Source organism: Athene noctua, chromosome 9, assembly GCF_965140245.1.
Source record: "Athene noctua chromosome 9, bAthNoc1.hap1.1, whole genome shotgun sequence".
NCBI lineage: Eukaryota > Metazoa > Chordata > Aves > Strigiformes > Strigidae > Athene > Athene noctua.
This window is the reverse complement of record NC_134045.1, coordinates 15978461-15994873: the sequence shown is the minus strand read 5'-3', so window position 1 is coordinate 15994873 and position 16413 is coordinate 15978461. Positions and strand designations below refer to the sequence as shown.

The 16413-nt window shown below is 41.7% G+C and overlaps 1 protein-coding gene and 1 long non-coding RNA gene across 2 annotated transcripts in view; one reads left to right on the top strand and one right to left on the bottom strand.

Annotated features, from left to right (window-relative positions):
• The window catches only part of LOC141963752 (uncharacterized), a 200412-nt gene that overhangs the window by 160748 nt on the left and 23251 nt on the right, over positions 1 to 16413 (bottom strand). The gene's annotated exons all lie outside the window — the stretch shown is intronic.
• The window catches only part of SLC7A10 (solute carrier family 7 member 10), a 45106-nt gene continuing 31672 nt past the window's right edge, over positions 2980 to 16413 (top strand). Inside the window, 2 exon segments of the mRNA XM_074913368.1 lie at positions 2980 to 3021; positions 3023 to 3119. Of these exon segments, the coding sequence (XP_074769469.1) occupies positions 2980 to 3021; positions 3023 to 3119 (139 nt within the window).

The window sequence follows — 16413 nt, the reverse complement described above, 5'->3', positions numbered from 1 at the left end:
TTACCTTCATCTCCCAGGGCAAGGGCACAGGTCCCTTCAAACGAGCATTTGTAAAAACCCTCCTTGGGGGAGCAGCCAGGGGCTTGAGTGTCCCCTATCAGAGGCCAGGGAAGCACAGCTGCCCCAGGAGCACACACTGACCAGCCACAAAGTCTGCCTCTTCCAACTGGGACCAGCTCAACACCAAGGCAAAGGCATAGGCATGGATGCTGCCCTCAAGGATGAAACTCACAAACCAGGACCTGGTGCTGAAACTGTAAGGTGTAATATACAATATCCTGGCCTTGCTGGGCCACCATCAGATATACCCATTTATTAATGTTTCTGCTGCAAAAGGTTTTCTTGGGACAAAGCTGAGATTTTACCCTATGGTTCCCCTGTGCTAGTTCTGTTCTTTTAGCCTTGTTCAAAATGCACCCAATGTGAAACTGGATAGGAAGACACAAAGCTCTTAGGGTTCCTCTGCTTTTCTTAGTTTTAATGACTTGTTGGCTACCTCTCCTAAGGAGAGTTTTCTGGTGCTTTTCTGACAGGTTTTTCCTTTCTTATTACCAGTAAAATACTTGAAAACATATCAGTAAGGTCACCCAGTTGTGCCTCATGGCTTTCAGTAAGGAGGAACAATTACAGGACAAAGTATTTGTATCAGCACACAGAATGTACACACATATGAATACTTAGCATGTTCCCTAGCAAAGCCCCCTAAACTGGCCAGAATGTTTAAAGAAAAAAAAATAAAAATCCTGCAACTACTGCACAATTGAGTTGAAGAAGATTATTAGAGTTAATTGAATTCTAGTATCATTTTCATCATCCCACAGCCAGCATGCACTGTTCCTTGCTAATCAGCGTAAGAGGGCTGACTGGGACTTTTATCTTCCACACAATACCACAAAGATTACACACATATTTCAGAGCAAACCAACACTTCTACCACAGCAAAAGAAACCAAGTGCAGTGTTATCCTTCTAAGTGGTCATTCATTTAACAGATTCTGTGGTTGTTCTGTAAAAGTTAACTGATCCTAAATTTCATTAGGCTCTTAGGACTCAGCAATACAGTTAGCAACACCATTAATTCCGCATTTCTTGATTTTTGTACTTTTCTGATGAATTTCAATTATTTTATTTTGGTTTTTTTAGCTTTTACAAAATAAATAGACTGTGATTGACAACTTTTACAGAGCAAATCATAATGTCCATATAAGACTAGCACGTCAAGAATTTCAGAGAAATTACTTGAGTTGCTATCAGGGGAAAACATAGCTCTGAAGCAATCATTTAAACCACCTAGAAGAAATACCTAAAACATTAGGTTACTTTTGAACATCTGACACTTCATTTCTAGTCTTTGCATTTCCCTGCCTTTTAAAGGGAACAGTAGTACTGTTTACATAGTTCAGAAAGTAAATCTTCTTGTAAAATGCTTCCTTATAAAAAGTACATAGTAATTCAATAAAAGGACATTTTAGAAGTAGTTAGTGAGGCAGTTCGTTTAGGAACAACAATTCCACAGAGTGATAGATCAATTTAGGAAACAAGTCTCAGCCTCTGAAAATCAATAAGCCTTTCTGTAACAGCAGCAGGATAAAGCAGCTTTATATAGTAAAATCACTTTACGATTATCAGCTTTCTAAGAACAGTCCACTGATTTCCTCAAATGATTCACCAGTTTTCAGGTCATACTTTTCATCCTAAAGTCAAACAAAATCAGACCAATGTCACCACAGAAACTTCCCACCTTCCTTCACTGAGGTAAAGAACCAGATCTTTCTTCTCCTATTGATGCCACCCACCACATCCAATTTCCATTACCGTGTTGGTTGCCCCACTGACATGTACTATCTCCTTCCCACACCTCCTAGATACTGCATCATCATCTTATGAAAATTTTCTAACCTGAGAACTTTCAGAATAGGTCACCCACATGAGGATACTCTCTGAATGCAGAACCTCTCTCAGGAAGGTGTCCATCTTGACTTACAAACAAGGAATAAACCAGGGATGTCCGTCAGTTAACCCCTGGGTGTTACAGCTTGAGGGAAGACCACAGGTTCCCAAGATACGATTTAACTTTCTGATTTCATCTGAGAGCAGAGGAGACATCATCCATTGACACTCTTATGAAGGCAGTTTGCTCACGGAGCAAAAGATATGTGAATTACTACATGACATTATTTCCTTATATTTACCTTGGTATTCCTACATTCTCGCTGCAATGAAGTACCCCAACATTTAAGCTCCATCCCCTGTGTGAGGAAAGGAAATATTTATTTCCTTAAGCTTGCCAACAGGTGACTCCAGCTGCAGCTGACCAACAGCTCACTGCCTGCCCACCAAGGCCTGGGGGGGACGCCCACAGCTGTAGGCCCCTCAGCACCAACAGGTCCAAAAGGAGCCAGGGCAGGCCTGGCTGAGGGGGTTAACGCCTTTCAGACAGGTTTGAAACAAAGCGGGCAGGAAAGAGAAGACACAAGGGAAGTAAGAGCAGCAACCAAGCAGTCAGCGTTTGGGCATTGCCTTGATGATTTTAACTTGGCCACACGCTGTCAGTACTGATTACAAGCAATAAAATGTTTCTTCCTTTAAATTATCACACTACCAGAACTAATAAGGCACCAACAGTAGGTGGACCACCGCCGAGAAGATTCACGTGGAGACAGCGCTGAGAAAGTGAGCGCTACACGGCGTGAGGCTGGCTGGCATAAAAGCCGTCCAGCAGGAGCCGTGGGCACGCAGGCTGCTGGCGTCGGGGCAGAGCCCGCCGCCCGACAGGCCAAATGGCCAAACCGGTCCCTCGACGCCTGGCGCTCACCGAGCCCTGCTGCCTTCGGCGCCGCTGCGGTTGCCCCCCCGCGCCCCGGAGGGCCCGCCTGTAGGTTCCCCCCCCCGAGCGGCGGCCGCAGCCCTCCGCACCTTCCCGCCGCCGCCGCGCGCCCCCCGCGCGGACACCCCCTCCCGCCCGCGGCCGGGGCGGCGCATGCGCGCGGCGGCGGCAGCGGGGCAGAGCGGCGCGGGCAGCGATGGCCGGCGGGGAGCAGCGCGGCGCGCCCGGCGGCCCCGAGCGGGTGGCGCTGAAGAAGGAGATCGGGCTGGTCAGCGCCTGTGCCATCATCATCGGTAAGGGCCCGCGCCGCCGCCGCCCGGTGCCCCCGCGGGGCAGCGCCGGCAGCCCGTTCCGCTCGGCTGAGCCCCGCGCTGGGGCGGGGGCTGGGGGCCGGCCGGCGCGGCGAGTAGCGTCGAGGCACGGCACGGCACCGCACCCGCGGGCAGGTGTACCGCGGCGCCAGCTCCCCGCCCGCTGCCGGCACCGGGAAGGTTACCGGGCGATGGTGCATGTTACAGCGCGTCTCGGCCAGCGGTGAGCTGGTTGGAGGGAGGGAGCGAGCGAGCGGCGGTCGGGACGGCGTTTCGTTATGCCTGTAAGGCACGGTCCTTCCCGAGGTGCCCACAAAGTAGGAGCAAAAAGCCCCCTCTACCCCAGGCGCTCAGCGGACCGCAAACCCGTCAGCTTTTCTGAAGTGTTTTCCCAATGGCCTTTCGAGCTGTTAAGGCTTATGCGGCTCTTACTTCTAAGGCTAAACCAAAAGTTGCTGCTTTTATTTGAGATCGGGTTTCTTCAGAAGTGAAGGTGGCAGCTTGGGCTTTCCCAGAGCCACGCAACCTCCCGGGCCCCGCGGTGGGTGTGCGGGGTGGCGGTCCCGCTGCCCGCGCCGGCTGGGAGCTGGCAGAGCCGCTGCCGGGCAGCGCCTTTCCCGACAGACCTGCTGGTTCGTGTGTCGGAGCTGCCCGCCGGCGGGGCTGAGCCTGCTTCCCCCGTAAGAGACAACACAGAGATCGGGGCGAGGCTCTGCTCAGCACCATCCCTCCGCTTGCTCTGTCCCTGCGGCGGTTGGGCCGGAGAAGTGGGGGCAAGCCTGGGGAAGGAGCAGTCTCCAGTCGGACACAGGCAGCCCGTGCAAACCCAGTGAGCCTCAACACCCCGGGGGAAGACCCAGCCCCTGCCTTCTCCACCGGGAGCTGTTGGAAAGACTCGCAGTTGGGGCAAGGGCCGTGGCACCACGGGGAGACGGCGGCGGGCACCGCGGGACCCGCCGCGTCCGCGGGAATGCGCTGAGCGGCAGCAGAATTGCCTGGGACCGATTCACCACCCGCATGAACCATGTCCCCAAGCTCGAGGAAGAGGACTTTACTGATACTTCCTATAGGTTGTCATACTATCCTGCTGCAATTTTATGCTGTTAGCCCTGTATCCCTTTATGCCCTGTTTAGGTGGATTGGGTCTTGCAAAAAAAAAAAAGTCATTTTAATGCCATTGAACAAGATCTCTTCTTGCATTGCAGGCAAGGCTATTATATAAAAGGAAAATATTTCATTCCGTTCCCATAATGAAATACTAAAATCTAATGGGCAGCTATAACTGCAGTTTGTGGGAGGATGTGTTCCAGGTATAAAGACCTACCTTGACACTGAATCCCTTGGCATATTTGAGGGGAAATAACTAGCTTCTGGATCTCAGTGACCTTGCGTAAGAGTGGGGTACTTGTGGGTATTCAACGAAGCAGTGCTGTAAGGCACTTCCAGGGTTAGGTATCACCTGAGTTGCTGCTGGTCACAGGGAAGATTTATGGCATCTATCTCATTTGTTAGTCCTGGTATTAGATAATTGTATCTCAGGACTGCTCCCCTCCTCTCCCAGATCCTTTCCCAGTCAACCTTTCATCAACCTGACTCACTTGCGACACATTGCAACCAGAATACATATATATAACTCTTGTACAAAATAAATCTTGTGAAACAGCCTCTCATCTAATCAAAGACATTTGAGTAGGGAAAAATATTGACAATTATGATAAAGTCTAGTACTGTCAAGTGGTTTAAGTATTAGAGAAGTTATCTGCATTGCCAAATAAAGCCTAAAAATTATGCTGCAAATTCCCCCATATTTTGATAAAAGAAGTTTGAAAAGCAACCCTAGGATCCTGGTTTTGAGTTTGAGTTGTTTGTGTGCAGGTGTGTGAAATTACACCATGCATCACAAAGTCATCAGTAACAAAGTGATACACAGTAAGAGTATAGTATAGCTTTGTAGGTGTCACTATAGAAAACATGACAGCTCTTAATCAGAGGACACTGTAAATTACACCAGATCAGCTTGCAAGCCATTACTGGAGTTAAATAAGGGAAATCTTATTTAAGATGTTCTCTTTCAGAAAAAAACCTACACTACTTGATCTGAATTGGTATTAGGCAACCAGTTAGCTCATAAATTTTCTGTATGATAAAATTTAACATAGGGAGAAGACTTCTTTCCAGTGATTGAATGTGGGGAAAAAAGGGGTGCAGTCAGTGTCATAGAACTGGTGACAGACCAGGACTCTTATGTCAACCATCATAATGAATTTCCCATTTCTGTGGGGAAGGGAAACCCTTTTCTCTTCAAGGGTTTAGACATCAAACTCTGATGTGTCCCATGGGAAAGTCATATTGCTTGAGAACACCAAGAAAAAAGAAATCACCTTTGAAAAAGATGTCTCCTTGCTCTGCATGGATCTAGAAGATTATGCCCTCAACCATTCTTTAAATGTTCTTGTAGATTATCTTTATTCAAATAGTGTATAAAAGTGCTGTAGATACAGAAAATGTAAGAGGATATTTTTGCATTATAAAATAGAAGTTTCATGTTATGATCTGCCAGCATTAGACCAAATGTTCTGTTTTAGCTGACTGCTCTACAGTTCCTATCAGCTGCAGGGTGGTTATAGAGAATTATAATCTCCTAGTAATTAGTAGCAGGAAGAGGAAACATCAGGGAGTATTTGGAAAATACTGTAAATATGAGCCTATAAATAGTGATTAATAAGCTCATGGTTGCCTTCTATACTAATTCTCCTTGTTTAAAATAAAGCATTATATGATTTGCAATTGGAGGAGGAAATAAATGAGATTGTTTTCTGAGTGCTTCCTAGCACAATGAAATGAGGTGAAAGAGAAGGCTTGGAGGTGGGAGCACCATTATCTGGTATATTTGAGAGTATTCCAATAATGTGTCTCAATATTTTGTAATCTTTTAGGACTCCATGAAATTTCACAGTTGCATCTGAGGAAGTAAAAACTACCTCTAGATGCAAGTACATCACTTCATCCAGTTTAAACATTACAGGCTTCTGGCTGTTAGAGCTCAGCCTTCCCAGTGAACGCGGGGCACATACTGGTTTGGGGAGCAATGATTGTTACAGGAGGGCAGAGGCAGCTCTCATCTGCCAGCTGCCCTGCAGCTCCCATAGCCTGTGCTGATTCCCTGCAAAACAGGTGTTCCTTTTCAATCTTCTTTCCATGTTTTGAATTATAGGACAATTTTCTTACTACTTTTACACTGAGATATTTGTCAACAGAATAAATTACTATGCTATCTTAATACACTCACAAAACTCATCTTTCAAAATTTTCATCCTCTCTTTATGGAGGCTTGAAAGGCTTTGCTGTAAGAAATACCAGTTCATCTGACAGAAAATATTCGGAAAATTAGCAGAACAAATTACATCAAACTAGGAATATAATATGCCTGTCCTATATCTGCCCTATGGGACAGTCTCCTGATTTCTCCCAGCAGCCTGGCTTTCTCACAACACGTAAGACTATCCTTCATTACTGTATTATTTATATTTTTTAATTTGCATACAAACAAGCCTAATTAGAGAAGAAAGCTGTTTCTGAAAGTTGTTTCATGTTTAGGCAGAAGACACCTCTTTGGAGTACTGTAATGTAAATGTAGATACTAAATACAAAACCTTTTTGTTTTAATACTAAAAAGAGACTGATACTTAATTATTCTAAAACTGAACACAGAGTATAGTAGTTGTAACAAATCTTTCTGGCAATTCATTTCTGCCACAGAATTTTGGAAAGTGCCTGAGACTTGCTGTAGGAGTACCCAAACCACTCTATCGCTAATGTGGTTACATACAGTGAAAACAAATCTCTCATGGGCTTCAGCTATTAATAATCTTCTAATGTACTCAGTTACACTGCAAATAAAGCTTGCCAATACTCAGATGAGGTGATACAGCTTAAAAGGTAGTAACATGTGCTTTATTGTCTAGTAGATAATAATTTACAGATTCTATATAATTGCTTGAAACCTGAATTAGTATTTATTTAGCAGACACAGAAATCTATGTTGTATTTAATTCAACAGTTATTTTATGCACTTTCTACATAGCTGGCTTTACATCTTATTTGCAGAGCTCTGTGTAATTAAGATTAATGCATGTGTATCTTTTCTATGGGCACAGGCATACGAGCTATACAGTGAAACTTACTTAGTGACTTCAATGAGAGTTTTACCTGTGTACATGAAAAACTAAGTAAGAAGCTCCACAAGTTGGCTCTGGGTAGTTTCTACCACATTCCACTGTTCTTTAAAAAGGTACAAGAATTACAAACAGCAGCCGGATTAATGTCTAATACCAGGCTGGTTCTTTTGATCTGAATAACAAATTCTTACATTACAAATATACATTTAACTGTATACACAAATTGTATGTATAAGACATTTAACAGGAGATGTTTGTTTAATACAGGTTGAGTAGCTTTATATAAAACAAACAGTTAAACATCTCTTAAAACATTTGTTTATGTGGCTTGTAAAACTGCATAAAAGTAGCCATAGGGTCATACTCACATTATGGTGAAGTCTGTTCTATACACATGAATGATTTTATGTCAGGCTATATAAGACTCATTAGAAGACCTACAAATGATCCATAATAAAATGTCGGCTGAAACTAAATACATCTCCTTATTTTGCTGAGCACAGGCGGTCAAGTTATCTGCATCAGCTGACTTGGTGTTGCTTAAAAAATGCTTGCAGTGCTTATTCTACTCACACACAAGCTTGGTGTAAGATCACGTATAAACCGGTTCCCAATTCAAGTCCAGTGATACTATCAAAACTGTGTTCAGCTAGCCAGTGAGCAATACGTTCAGTTGTTGCTACTTCTGGACGTACCTTTCTGGAATTTATCTGTCCACATCACCCAGAAAACAGCACACACTCGCTTCCTTCCATAGTTGATGTCAGTCAGGTACCTTATGGATGATTTTAGCAGAATGCATACAGGCTGAAAAGCCCCCTTACATTGGAGATGCTTCTTCATGTGAGGGTTGTCCTAGTATGTAGTGCAAATTACTGTCCATATCATGATAATCCATCAAGGGAATGACCAAATAAGTTTCTTTTGTTGTCATTATATCTGCCTGGAATTATACTTATTTACTAACAACTGCATCTACAAGGAAATTTATATTTCCTTAAATATCACTTCCAAGGGCAGCGCTCTGAGATAACGCCGAGTTCAGAGGTATAATTGCACTGGATGTGATTTTTGCTCCTTACCATTAACAGAAAAGTATTTACCGGCCTTCCTGCATGTCAGTTAGCTCTCTTCTTGCAACTATGTCTCTTGTGGTTCTAACATGGCCTGAATCCCACAGCGGTCTTTATAGGCAGAAACCTAGTACAGGATTCGTCAAGCGGCTAGCTTAACGCCAGGGAAGGAGAACAGATGGAATTGGGAATAGCCTTCATACCCATCTTTTTTCATAACATACAAAAACTTAAGTGGAAATGGATAGGAAATGCCAGCTGCTTGATGAATCTTCTCCAGTCATGTTTCATATGCCACTGTTGCTTAAGGAGACTAGTTATTGGTCATTGAATAAACTGGCACTCATCAGATCTATCTCTTTATCAAGTAACATATCAAATTATTAGATCATTCCTAGTCAGGCCCAGCAGGCTTTAGTGAAGTAGCACCCAAGTTACAGGACTACAGCAGAAAGGTGTATGAGAAAGAAAAAAAGTACCCATATCTCTAGGTGATTTCTCCCGATTTCTGTGATCCTACATGGCATCACAGAAAACAGTGGTGTTGAAGCAAGAATCTTCTCCCTTTCTGAATCTGTGTGAGAGCATTTCACTTTTATAGCTAGCTTAAGTTTCAGGACACACTTTTGTTCACTGACTTGTGAGAGTAATACAGATTACTTCAGTGATTTTCTCTCTCTGAAAAAAAAGTGTTTCTAAAATAGAAAGAGCCTTCCTTACCTCAGTTACACACCTTACTAATATTTTGAGCGTTCAGTTCCACATGGCACTTGCTGACATAACACACAAGTATTTACACGTGCATGACTGATTTCAGGGCAACAGTTCAGGATCTCGCTCTGGACTGTAGAGAAATCTAATTCAACATCTTGTCCTCTTATAAATGGAAATTATGGTTAAATAAAGGCAGCGGTCAGGTTTTATTCAAGATAAACGGCACATATTCCTTACTAGTGAGAAACCACAAAGACACTTTAGAGTCGCTTGTGAGGAGGTTTTTTCCATACAGTCCAGAGGCTTAGGCTCAGATTCAAAACTACTGAAAATTACATATCTAGGTTCCATAGGTACATAAAAGATGATAGGTGTCTGCAATACCCAGTATGAAAAAGAGGTGCATACTACTGAGAAAGATCAGACCCTAAGTTTTGAAAAAAAGAAACCTAGGGATGCCCATCCGAAATGCATCATGCAAGTTACATTTATGGCATGATAGGTTTTAGGGGTCATAGTGTGTTCTCATGTTCTTCAAGGCCGCTCCAACATAGTTACCCATCAGAATTATTTGGGGTAGCCTTTCACCTGAGTTTAGGGAGCTGAAAACAAGCTGCAGTTTCACTTGCAAGTAAAAACCATGGCAAAGTTCAGATTAAGCTTGGTAAAAATCCAAGGAGATCCTGCAGCTTCTCTGGGCTAGCGGCTTACCTCTGAGGCTGAATTTACAGGAGGCAAAAAAGATCTCTAATTAGAAATGCCTGCAGAAAAAAAAAAAAAAAAAAGAAAAAAGCCTTAACTTCATATTTTTCTTAAATGACTCTTTCTGGACATAGAAAACAGTTTTGTTTGTTCACAGATGTGCCTTTTGCTGCAGTCTCTATCCAGGAGAATTCAGCACGTGAAGTCCCTCATGTACAATACAAAGAGCAAAAGCCAAAACAGCAGGAAAAAAAAAAACAAAAAACAAACAACCAAACCGAAACAACAACAAAGTAAAAAATGTCAACATGGACAAATCTTTTACATATGATCTTCAGGAACAGCAGTAGGGTTTAACGAAGATCTTTTGCAAAAATCTTCAATTTGTAGTTTATAAATCAGTGATACTTGAGCAAAACTTGCAACATTTGTAACGCAATTCTGTTTCCAGGTTATTAACTTTCATTTATGCATTGACTCCTGGTCTTGGTTTGGGTCAGTTTAGTTTGTGTGGGTTTTGCTAGTTGTTTTTTTTTTTTTTTCCCTTCTTACCTTTTAAAAAAGTAGAAAATTCTGATTGGGACATAGACTGTGATCAGAAGGCTGAAGCAATGGGCTTTCTGCAGCAGGCATCAGTAGTTTAGATACCGTGCAGCAGAAACTCTCCTCATTCCTTGATATATGAGAAAACAAAGGTAGCATCCTTTGGTAGTGTCTTACTCCTAATCTGGCAGTACAGTGTCTGCTTTCAGTAGTGCCATAAATCTCCACTCGCGTTCCCTTTTCCTGTGCCTTGCAGCTCATTTCCTTCTAGCATAATGTAGCCTTTTCTGTTGAGAAAGTCTGTTCTGCTTTGGCAGGCTCACAACAAGCAGAAATGGTTTGGTAGAGGTTTAGCTTTTTTGTGTTTGGAGCTTTTTGTGTGCCAAACTTTTCCTTTCAAGACCCCGTTTTTTTGTTGGGCTGTGGGGGGAGTTTCTACTAGCTGCCACACTTTTTTGTCATCTTGATTGCAGCATGATAAAATGAGAAGGCATTTGTCAGTACCGAAGTGCCCCAAATATAAAGCATCTTAACAGTGTTGTTTTTTCTGCTGGTCCTGAAAAAAAAACCAGAAGTCTCCCAAAGAGTTCTTTAGCAGATGTTCCATGGTGAAGAGCAGGGAGCCAGCAATCCAGCACAGACTGAACATCTCAGCATCCTAATTCCTTTTTAAATGTGCCTGTATCCCTCTCTGTATAGTGAGAAAGCATGGACAATACGCAAGCCCTGTTCTCCTGCAGGGGAAAGCCATATATAATGGTAAATACATTTCTTCACATGCCAGCCTCCACAAAATCTCTTTATGCAGTATTAGTTTATTCTCCTCATATGTTGTTCTGGCACTGGCCTCTGCAAGTCAGGACTGAAAAGCAAGATTAGAGCAGTTGCTGTCTACAAATTGTTCCCATCTTAAGGAACTTGTAGATTCTGTTTTTCTGATTCCAGGGTAATGAACAGCCCAATCTACTGTTAGGGCGAGTCAGTTAAATTCTTGCTTCTGAACATGGTTCATCATCTCTTTCAGACAATAGAGACAAATTCTACTGGATCTCAGAGAAAGGAAGGAGGAGAGGAATATATTGGGGATATTTAAGCCTGAGGAATTTCTGTATCATGTATTTCTGTAGTGGCATAACCCCCATGGCTGAATTGATCCAATTCATTTAACGCTTTCTTTAGAAATGGACCAAAACTTATGGAAAAATAAAATCTTTCTGCATCTGAAAATTAAGTTGAAATTTTTTATCTGATCCTTAAATACTGTTGTAATCACACTTCAAACATGGGGCGATACATCAATATTAATAGTGTAAAACATAGCATTAGAAAATAGTAAGACTTCAGAAAAGTTACTTTTGACTCCAAAAAATAGGTCAGTGATCTGGATGAGTGGCAGTTTTTCTGTTGTGAAAAACAATAGCTCTTTCATCAGTTACATGAAGCCACATAATCTAGATCAGGCCAAACATCTTAATATAATATACCGTGAAAATTATGTTTGAACATATAAGGACCTTATTTAGAGTCACAAAAGCCAGGAAAAATCAAATTAAGGAAAAATCTCATTCTATTGAATACACAGAGAACTAAAATCTACAATATCACATGATCTATGACAGTGAATGTCACAAGGCTGCCCATCATAAACCCTCTAGTTCACCTGTGGCACTGGACAACTCAGAGACGAGTTAATTGTGCTATATTAACTCTGGGTCAGCTAATCACACAGGGATGAGCAGTTGGGCTAGAATAAGTTGCTAAGTATAGAGATATATTCAGACATGGGAGGACAGAAGTTGAGCTCAGAATACTGAAACACTTTCTCTATAACTTAATAAGTTTTGCAAAAAGGTCACTGCACTTGAATACATGTTCATGACATAATAAGCTACAGGTCTGACAAGAAAAAGCATCATTAGTTGGCTGGTCTCTTGGAGTTCCTAAGTGTCTTCCATCTTTTTTCTGTTACATTGGGCAACCACCATGACGCAAGGAGAAAAAACTATTAGCACTTGTCATATACGATGGGTTTTTAATGGTCCCATATTGTGCTTGTGAGATCGCTCCTGCTCAGGCCCCATGAGGAAAGTTGATGAATCCAGAAGAGTGTTCCTTGCCTGCCAACCCATGCCTTGGAAAGGATCAATGTGTGATTCTCCATAAACCTGAAGATAAAGACTGCCAAGGAATTTGAGAACTTACAGCTTTAAGCTGTGTGCTTCTATATCATTTAAAAAAATCATACTTTTATACAAAACACCCAAGGGATCAGTTTTTCTTAGGGAGTTGCAAGGAATGGACTGAGAAGAATGAAAATGAGGGGTTGAGTTCCTTCTCTGGATTATTTTAAAATTCTTTAGCAACTCTCCTGAGAGCTTAATAGAACAGTGTTTGCTTATTAGGGAGGTCATCTCAGACTATATTATATTTAATTTTTATTGCCCTGTGACTTTTTTTTTCTCTGCCCAGATTTTGTTGTGTTTTGATAGTAGACTTATTTCTTTGGTAGTTGGGGTTTCAAGCCTTGTTTTATCACTAATTTAAAACAATGCAGACAGTTTTGATGTCCATGAAAAGGAGATGAAACCATTTCAGAAACAGCATCTAGGACTCCATAAAGACAAAAGTTTCATTGTTTCTGATACTCTTAAATGCAGTCTGAAAACTTGAAAAGCCATACACTTTGGAAACATAAATAATCGCCTCTTTTATAAGTGTCTTGAAAATAGTAATAGCATTAGTTAGTACAAAAGAGCAGAAAATTTCCAAGCTTGTTAAGCTTCCAAACACTGTACTTAGACTCAAGTAAATTAAAAAATAGCTGAATCGATATTTCAAAGAATAAGGGAAAGAAGTATTTGATTCTGGGTGGTATCCTCACATGCCTAGCCTTCAGCTTGGAAGGGATTTCTATTTGTATGATAGAACCAAAATATTTGTAATTAAAAAAAAAGCTGACAAACTACTTTTTTGTACTACTGCTAGTAGATCTTGTTGCAATAAAGCCATTTCTTACAGTAAACTCTGCCAAAGACCAGTAGGACACAACGTCTACATGTTTGTTGGTTGTGGACACAGCCCATTCCCTAGCAACACGTCAAGATTTAAGTGAACTATTACAAAAGGTACCCAAATCCTGTACATATTACAAGTGCGTACAGAAGGAATAGCTCCCCTTCGCGTGCTTGGGCTCCTGACAGAGCATTAAAGACCCTTTTCTTAACAGGTCCCACTTCCTATTGAAGTCAACAAGAGCAGAGGACTTCACTGCCTCATAGGATCAGGCCCTAAATTACGTTAAATGAAGCACATTAGTCTGTTATTACCCACATAACACAGTGAGGATGGCAGTCGTACCGCAGGGAATTTGGCTGTGAGTGGACTGTACTGTGTTCAGGCTGTACAGCACAGTAGAGAGTGATGGGTACAAGTGTCATCTGTTCGTGTTATTTAAAGTTATAGAGGCCTGTCTCACACACTCCTTTTAGTACAAATCTAATAACAAAAACATTTGTTGTTGGCCAAACGTGGTCAAGGCACAGAAGCTTCTCAGGCAGCCCGGCTGCCCTTTGCAGAGGGTAGGGATTGTCCTCTTGATTTCAGAGACAGGGAAAATGGCACACAGAGGCCAAGAGGAGTAAATTCCATTCCAGCCACCAACTCACAAGACCTCTCTGAAGACAGTTATCTTAAAACACCATTGATTGAAATCTACCTTTCCCTTTGTGGCCTTCTGAGATAGTCTGAGGACTTCTTAGCTGAGATTTAGCTGCTCAAAAGCACCAGAACTGAAAAAAAACCAAACCACTGACAAAACTTCTGTAAAGTGACATTTATAAAGAACCTACTTCAAGCAGAAGTTTATTGTTTTAACTGAGAAAGAAGGAAAACAAGACAAATCAAATGTGGCAGGAGTGGAATAGAGAGTGTATCATTAGGGCCCTATACATTGTGATGGAGGGATGTTCAGGTCTGTGTTAATCTGTATTTTCCAGTATTCGCTAACTCCATGTGTCTGTGTACTCAAAATATTCCATAAAAAAGTTTTTTCCATCTGAGAGGAAGGAGTGACATTTTTTAGATTAAATTTTTATACAGCTGGTCAACTGCTTAGACAAACCTGATATATCAAGACATCAGATATTCCAAAGATACTTAATTTCAAGAAGTAGTTGTGGTATTTGCTAATACAAGGTTCATATACACAAAAGAAAATTATGTAGTAATATTGCTAAATCTTGAGATTGTATTACAACATGTCTGGCATTTGCCTTAAATTCCCAGATCATAGATATTTAAGAGTTTCAAGAAAAATGGTTATTTCTTTTGGAAATAAAGACGTTTCTAGTTCATGTTGGTAAAATTATCTAAATGTATTCTTTAAAAAGATAAAGTATTTAAAAATAAATAGTCAAGACATAGGTCAGCATCAATTTCTAAATCCATAAGAACAGCAACACAGCATTGTAAGTGATGCCTGTAGAAGTGTATACTAAGCTGGTAAGTATTTGTAAATCTCATTTAAACTCAGGTTGAGATAGTTATTAAAGTGCACTTAAAATCAGATGCGAGCTTTAAATCAAATATCATTGTGCAATATTTGTGCACACTCCAGAAAGCATAAATATCTTTTTTGGCTTTTAAATTCCACCTCAGTTCTTTGACCATAGCGAACCATAAGTATATCTTTGTATTCTTTCTAAAAAAAGAGACAAAGCCGTGTAGAGGTGTAATACCACCATGCGGATACAGGTAAAATGAACTACACCAGAATTTGCTAACACAGATTTACAATCGGAATGTAAACTTGAGAGCCTGAATGATTTCCGGTCAAGGAGCTGTGAAACCTGCAAGAGCAGCAAACTTTGCTAAAGAGCTCATGTCTTGTTTACATCTGCATCCAAAATAAGGTTTGTGTAGGATCCCAGTCAGTGGCAGTAGAGCTTATAATTTCATATTGCTTTGTTTTAAATAAGTATGGCCTGGAATTTCAATTCAGGAAGGCACTGTCAGCATTTAACTCCTTTACTGTTCAGGACAATATTGAAGACTAAGCTTTACCGTAAAGTTTAACATGCTTAAATTCCCATGACACCCATTCAGAGATTAAGGATCAAATGATATCTGATTTAGAGATGCTTTTCTTAATGGATCCAAGGTTATAGTGTTGTTACAAGTTTGAAGAGGCTACATAAGCAGGGCCAAAAAATTGACCAATTGGCCTGAGTTTGACCACACTTTTGCAGGGCTCATCTTTATGGGTCAGAGCAGGAGGTGTAAAAACCCAATAATTTGAGAGAAAACCAGAGATGAGAGTGAGAATTAAGTTTTGCTTTATTGACAGTTGAGCAAATTGGTTCAAGCTGTGTCTTTTTTCCAGACCTGTTCATTCCTGAAATGCTGCCCTGTGAGTCCCTTCAGGTCCCTTTGCTGCTGCCGAGCCCTGGGGCAAACACAGCTCACATGTGGGTTCTGGTAGCCACAGCTGAGGGTTGAAAGGGCCCCAATGCATGCAAAGTTTTTAATTCTCAAGGAGGAACATTTTTCCCAGCAAAAAGCTGCAGCATGATGCTGTGTAAGGTAAGCAGGGAGGTGCCACAGAGGCTGGGAAGTAGGGTGGGGGTCAGGGAGATGGTGCCAGCTTCCAGGCTGGTTTCCTCCGCTAGAGCCTACTCGTCTAACAGAAAAGGTCCTTCTGTGCACTTGTATTAGTGTACTGTGTGACTTTTGAAATTGCATACTGCCCTTTTATTGCATCTTTCTAATTAGACAAACGATGATACTTCCATGAGGACTGACAACTTTCAGGAACAGACAAGAAGAGGCTTTCCCACTGGACAGCAGTTGCTGATAAATTTTCCAGGCTCTTCAAGTAATCTGTTTACCATGGTCAGTCACAAAAAGAATAGAGCTAGGGGGAGAAAACAAAAAAAAGAAAAAAAACTCACAGCATTTTCCATGAGACAAATTATGCTTCAGAGGTGGTGCAAGTATCCCTGCCACTGGAATGAGTAGGGCTGAAGAGTCTGGGCTGGCATAAAGCTGGATCTGTCGTACTGTCCTTGT